Genomic DNA, 7,392 nt, shown 5'->3' on the forward strand with positions numbered 1-7,392 from the left:
TTCTTGATATAGGAACTTATACGTGAACCTGTGTGTTCATCGGTGCACTGGAGGCCAAGGGCAGGAGAGGCTTTCTTTCTCTTTGGTTCATAAGTTCAATTTTTTGACACAAATGGAAGAACCGAGAGTGTTGAACTTGAAATGCAGTGAATTTGATTCCTTTACAGTAACTCAAAACAGTCTCACCAGTAAAAAATGAATAATGCAATAGTGTTAGCGTTGATTACTTTGACAGTGAGGCTCCAGATCATTAAGTCGATCTGTTTACAGCAGGCCCCCCTTAATCACAGGGATGCCCAAGAGACCCCCAGGGTATGCCTGAAACCATGGACAGTACTGGACCCTGTATACTGTTTGTCTCCCGTACGCACATACCTGTGATAAAGTTTAACTTATAAATTAGGTATAGTCAGAGATAACAACAATAATTTATAATATGAGAGAATAGTTATAACAATATACTATAATAAAAGTTATGGGAATGTGGTCGCTCTCAAAATATCTCATTATACAGTACTCACCTTTTCACTTAAAGGAAGCACTTTATGGCTCCTGTTTGGCACATCTGAATTGCCAACACCACCACTATTGTGCTTTGGGGCCATTATTGAGTAAAACAAGGTTTAGCCGAACACTAGCACTGTGATACTGCTACGGTCATGTGAGAATCCGAGACAGTTACTTAGTGACCAATAGGCAGGTAGTGTGTCCAGAGTGTATAAGCTGGACAAAGGGGTGATTCACATCCTGGCACGTGGAGAGGGGTGGTGGGAGATGCCATCATGCTAATCAAAATGGCGTGCAATTTAAAACTCATGAATTGTTTATTTCTGGAATTTCCCTATAATGTTTTTGGACCAAGGTTGACTGCTAATAACTGAAACTACGGAAAGCAAAACCATTGATAAGGAGGGACTACCATTTTCCATTCTAAATTTGGGGGCTTAGAATTAGACGTTTGGTTTACATATGGGGTTGGCATGGATGTATCTTTTTTTTGTCCCTCAGTTGTAAGTATTGAAAATACAGTTTAGCTGTTGGGAAATGGCTTTTACTCTATCCAAAAGTACAAAAATTTTTAGATTTTTTTCAGACAAAATATATCAAACTTCTTAAAATTTACTCTCTTATGTTTCTAATTTACATGAGATATTACACAAGCTATCTATAGATAGATATTTCTATATAGCAATATTTATTGCATCACTTTTCTCTTAATCCTAGTACAAAATAATGAATTAGAACTAAGATTTCTTTTTTCTTAGAGAATATTTTATGAATTAAAGCATGTGCATGAAAATTAAAATTATTTTATGTCACCCTTATTTTTCAAAATGATTTGTAATTTTTACTAGCAAATGTATGTATGTATACTGTTAAGGATCTAATGACCTTCTCATTGAATAATGTTCTCATTCTTTGATAATATGCTATTGATAAATTTAACAATTTCTAAGAAAATTTTAACATGAGCCTTTAAAGTATTTTTTTTACTTAAAATTACTCAAAAATTTTCTGTTTTCAAATTTTTGACACCTGTTTTCAAAAGTTGTGTAATTAATTTTGGCAACTTAATTATGATCCTCAAAGAACATAATACTTTGCCTACATGACATAATATAGCAGGTTATTATTTGATCAGTTATTTTCTTAGCCATACTAATGGTTGGCATAGTGATTAAGTCATTAAGGAGGTCAAAATGCATCCTGGGTTGATTAGTATGCATTTTGACTCTCTTAATAAATGAATTGGATTATACTGTCTTATTCTGATTCCTTGTGAAGGGTTGACTATAAATATAGCTGGAAAAAATGAAATTCATGGCCATATATTACATTGTCTTACATTTTCTTAATGTGATCCTAGCTACAAAAAGTTTAGGGCTTAATGGCTAATAAATGGGCACAGTAAATGTGTTTATCAGCATATCTTTTCTGTGATGTGCATACTAAATGGTTTCTAATACATATACTAAAATAGAAATTGTTTCTATCTAATTATAAATATAAACAATTTATATATAAGTAGACTTAAACCAATGTTTATGTTTAAGTCTACTTAAATTTATATTTCTATTGCTGTATGAATAAAAACTATTTTTAGAATTAAAATTATAAAATGAGAGTTATAGAGCCAATACTTAGCACTAAATTATAGAGCCCCCAAATTGTTGATGTCTGTAATTGTCTCATCATAACGGTTAGCTCTGATTATCTTAAGTTCTTTAGGATAATTGGTAATCATTTCCTAACCACTAAGAAAATTGATTTACATACTCAGAACCCTAATAAAGAAAACTCAAAATTCCATGTATAGCCACAGTTAAGAAAAATCACTTGCTTGGGGAAATTCTTTCATGTTGCCTATACTGCAAAGTCTCTAGAGTAACATGAACACATTCTGGTAATTAACACTGCAGTGAAAAAAAATGTTATAATTGCACAATATTCCCGTTAATGATATTACACAATTATCAACTGAAGGTTTTTGAGCAACTAGTGTTAAGAGGTCTCTAAGTGTAACTGGAATTGGCTTCATAAAAGCCCCTTACATAATATAATAACCAGCATCATTTAGTGAGAGTGCTTGGAGCATTTTTTTAAACCGTTAAATGACAAAATAGGAAAAACTCAATGCATGCATTGCAAACCTTGAACTTCTTAGGCCATCCTTTGTTTTTCTCTTAAATTTGGGCTAGCTACAATATCGAAAGATCACAGAGTAAGATTGTTTCTACATTATCAGTTTCTAGTTACAATTTATATTATTAATGGATTCAGTATAATGTTACACATCAAACAGACACCAAAACTGTGTAGGATCCAAATAGGAGATTGGCATGACTTGTTCTGATGTATAACTGTGCCCCACACTGAGCAGAGACTTATCATTATTTGTCCTGCTTTTGACTTGTGTGTTCCACTGCATCTTTCTCAGGAGACCTGCATTTATCAGAATTCTTTTGTCTGCATATTGGACCGTGTAATATCTGAGAAATGTTTTTAATGCAAAGGGTAGTGGAATTATTTTGTGCAGCTCTGGTGCTCCTGAGAAATTTAGATCGGTCTTCAGTTTTAGAATGCTCATAACAGAACGATTCAGAACCATTCTGATTATAACCTGCTGTCCCACTAATTAGTTATACCTAGTTAACTGTGATTCCTCAAACTAAACATAGAGTAAACTATTGTTTGTTTAAACTAAACAAACTGAACATGGCAAACTCCTTAGGAGGGAGTCTCTTGATTCATACCTTTTTGATAAGATTTGGAGAGGAAATTGGTTGAATCTAACTATTAGTTTCTTTTATTTCTCCTCCTTTGTGTTGCTTTAGTCTGTAGCTTGATTATGTAAATATGCCATCCTTTGGACTGGATCTGTCTAAATCATTGGTAGCATTCCTCTTTTGCTCATGGGTACCTCCAGGTTTTTTTTTTGTTGAACCAATCCCTTAACATCTTACTTATCTCAGTCAAAGAAAAAATATTGAATGAAAGGGATTCCATTGGCAATTAAATTGTGATGTGGTTTAAAAGCTGTAAGACATGAAACACAGTGTGTAAATTATAGGGAAACAGATTGTGGCATTGAAATACATGATTTCCCCATACTTGATGACTGCAAGGCTATAATATTTATCTTTTGGAAGTAGTGGATTATAAATCATACTGTGAGACATTGAGCTACCCAGTGACTGATGGCATTTATGGAATTTTTCTCAAATGATGATGATCATTTCCTAAATCATTGTTGTTTTTAATTGAAGATGAGAAAAACTATTCCCTAGTTATTAAATTCATAATATAAATTTCTCAAAATGCCTTTGTAAAACTGCTTTCATCTTTAATGATCAAAACTAACCAACTGTATTGATGTATTTGATTTTTTAAGAATTATAAGAGTTCTTTATCACAGGACCCCTAAGGGAAAACATTGTGTTCATTTGCAGAGTTGAGATGCATGAGACACACAATGCACATATTGATTCCACTTTTCTTTATCCTTTTATTCATTAGTTTTTCATTCAATCATCACTGACACCTACTTTGTCTATTGGCACCTACTAAGAGTTAGAAATATGAAGACATGTGACCTCTGCCTTCCTAAAGCTCAGAGTGTAGTAGGGAGGATTGATGATAAACTTGAAAAACTTGAAAGAAAAAAAAAAAAATCACAAGTTGCATTAAGTGTTCTGAAAGAAACAAAAATAGTGTTGCGATAAAAAATGAAATGGAGAAACTATCATATCTATTGTTATCAAGAACACCTCTCCCTGGAGCTGGGAGATTTCAAGATCCAAGAGATAAGGAAGTATTCGGCTGGTGCAAAAGTAACTGCGGTTTTTGCTTTGTTGTTGTTGTTTTAACCTTTTAAACCGCGATTACTTTTGCACCAACCTAATAGCAAGGTGTTAGGTTGAGCAAAGATCCAGAGGAAGGGACGTGTGTGACTGACATGTTTAATAAAAACTGAAAGGCCCCTGTGGCTGAAACCTCCTGTGTGAGGGGAGAGAGGCAGGTGATGCGCTGAGTTGAGACGAGCGAGCGAGAGTTGTACTTACTAGGAAGGCGCAGAGTCAGGAGTCTGCGGGGCTTGGGGAGGGTGCGTGTTGTTTTTGAAATGCAGCGGCAAGGTTTTTGATTGTCTTAAATTGGTGAGGGGCCTAAAATACACTTAGGATCCCTTATATTACATTTAAGTTTTTGTACTTACAATGACAAGAGAAAACAACCAACCAAAACAAAAAACAAAAAAAACCCCACATAACGATAAGTGTCTTGATGGAAAGTAGTGTTTTGTATATTACTTCTGTTCCCCTGAGGACACCAACATTGTGACCTGCAGGCCGCCTTTACCACCCGGTAATCTCAACCTCAGTGAGTGCCACGTGTGAGAGCCTAGTGTCGGAGGAACGTTGGCTTTTGTAAAGCGTATGGAGCCCTCTAGTGGCGGTTGATGTAAAGGTGCCTCACATTGGTTTTAGGTTGGCACTGTGGAATTGAGTCTCCTTGGAGCCCGTGGAAATGTAAAGATAACTTTAAGAAAACTCTATAGGGTATCCAGTCCCTTTAATTAATAATGTCACATTCAGTATTGCCTTCAATTGCACTGACATGATTGTGTTGACTTAGGTGTACATTCCAAGCCGAGTGGCCCTCGTCCTTCACAACGTGGATCTGCCCAACTGAAGAGACCTGGTTTCAGCTCCTCCAGGGGGAGATGTGCGTTTCGTTTTCCTATTGTCGTTGCCACATAGCGTATAATGCGTAAGCTTTGCAAAATACAGTGTCTAGCCAAAACGTCAGATGTCTGAAATGCAGTATTGGTTTATGCAAATGCGTGTTAAACTTTTCATTAAGAAGTAGAGGGGAATATTTTTGAAATTTTAGGGGTCCTAGACTATATTTTCCAGATATCTAAGCAGCTAGGATTCTGAAATGAAGTATTATATATAATATATTTAACTTTAGTTTCCTGGCCAATTATTTGATGCTTTTAAGTTCACATTTGAATCATGTATCTTGTATGATAATTTCTGTTGAGTACATACAGTATTTTTTTTTTTAAGACGGATATTTGGTGACCTTATTTGTTCTTATATCTCTTCATCTAAATTACAGGGTACCAAGGTTGTTATTAGGTGTTTGTTTTTTTTTCAAACTATCTTTAGAAATACTGTAATAAATATGTAGAAATAATATAAAATTAAGACTGATGCGATAGATAATAAAAAATCATTATCTATGAACTCATCCATGCTTCATTTTGCATGTTTTATCTTGTGATCTCTTGTTCACTTAATATCTTGGTAGATGCTCATATCTCTACTTTCTGAGGGCCTGAACTGATAATTGTAACATTTTGGAAAATGTCTTTTTCTTTCAATCAATAAAACAATGATTGCAAAATTGCCTTTGCTAATGTTTATTTTGCTGTACTATTATGGGGATTGATTGAGAATGAATATTAAAATGCCCATCTCAACTCTGATACTTTCTCACACATATGCACATGTGCACGACGGACTAGATATGGGGGTTAATAATTTTTTTCTGTAAGTACTATTTTGCAACTTGAAATTGTATTAACAAACTCAGATATCTAAGTTACTTTCCAGCTGTAAACCTGAGCACTTTTAGAAGCTGAATTAACTATCTGTACTCAGTGGGATACTCAATCATGAAATTGCCCCTCAGGTTATGAAATAGTAGGTCACAGGTCTAAATCATTGATATGTGATTCATTCACAACTAAGAAATTATAATGCAGTTATAAGTCATAAAGTGTCTGTCACTTTTTTAAAGATCTAGTTTTTCCTCTAATAGTGTTTTTTTGTTTGTTTGTTTTCAGCCTGGTTATTCATGACTAATAAGTAGTACAGTACTTGGAAGTCTTTCTATTAAAAATTGGTTCAGTAATAGAAGAGATTGTGAGCAAAAGAGGCTTTTATAGCTAAACTTATCTATTAACCATCTTCCTTATAACTTTTTTGAGTAAAGCCTTGAATCTAGGTCTGAAACATGTTATTTGCTTTAAACTTCAAAGTAGAGTAATAGTTTGACTTCCTGAAAGAATCAGCATTGCTAGCTGATGCTGACACACAGTAGGACACATTACTGAAGGCCTGCAGTGATGCTTTTCCCATCACAGAGCTGGTATTAATATCTTCGCACTGCCGTGATCTGTGTACTGTACCTGTTAGTGATGACACAACATGCAGCCATGATTTCGTGTGTTCTAGTTTATACTTTCTTATGTATGGAGAGAGGTGCTAATTTTCTAGTATGGCTCTTTTTAAAATGACAAGAAATCACTTTATACCTAGAACCCATTTTCTTTCCCTTGTGACCTCTGTGGCAAAGTCAGAGTAATTAGATGCTACATTTTCATTATACCTATATTGGTCTACCTTACTAATACATTAGTCTTTAGATTTCAGTCTAAAGTTCAAATTTAACCATACAATGTAAGTTAATTGCCTTTGCCAAGTTTCCTTCCTCCCAAGAAGAAGGATAAATGTATGTTGCTAGGTAGGAATTATAAAAACATATGCAAACAAATAAATACTAAGAATCCAAAATGAATATAGTTAGGGTTTTTTTTGTTTGGTTTGGTTTGTTTTTTTTCCCTACCATAGCAGACAGCCTTTATAGAACATTCCAATATTGTAGTATATTTCACTTTAGGTCTTCTTATTGGTAACATTCTCGTCATCATGTAATCTGGTAAGAATTTCTTCTTGTTATTGATTAAACATTTTCAATAATCACAACAGAGATGCGAACTTTTACTCTGTGTGCCTTATAATAATTTTTTTCCCCTTCTGATGTGTTTATTACCAACATCAAAAATGGTTCTTGTTTGTTGTGGTCTCTGTTTGTTGACTCTGA

At 34.3% G+C, this 7,392-nt stretch overlaps 1 protein-coding gene across 1 annotated transcript in view; it reads left to right on the plus strand.

Annotated features, from left to right (window-relative positions):
• Positions 1-5,913, plus strand: part of GBE1 (1,4-alpha-glucan branching enzyme 1) — a 253,758-nt gene extending 247,845 nt beyond the window's left edge. Inside the window, exon 16 of the mRNA XM_019732062.2 lies at positions 5,134-5,913. Coding sequence (XP_019587621.2) covers positions 5,134-5,190 — 57 coding nt within the window. The 3' untranslated portion in view covers positions 5,191-5,913. The remainder of the gene's footprint in view (positions 1-5,133) is intronic.
• Positions 5,914-7,392: the final 1,479 nt, after the last annotated feature.

Source organism: Rhinolophus sinicus, linkage group LG01 (genome assembly GCF_036562045.2).
Source record: "Rhinolophus sinicus isolate RSC01 linkage group LG01, ASM3656204v1, whole genome shotgun sequence".
In the NCBI taxonomy this organism is placed as follows: Eukaryota; Metazoa; Chordata; class Mammalia; order Chiroptera; family Rhinolophidae; genus Rhinolophus; species Rhinolophus sinicus.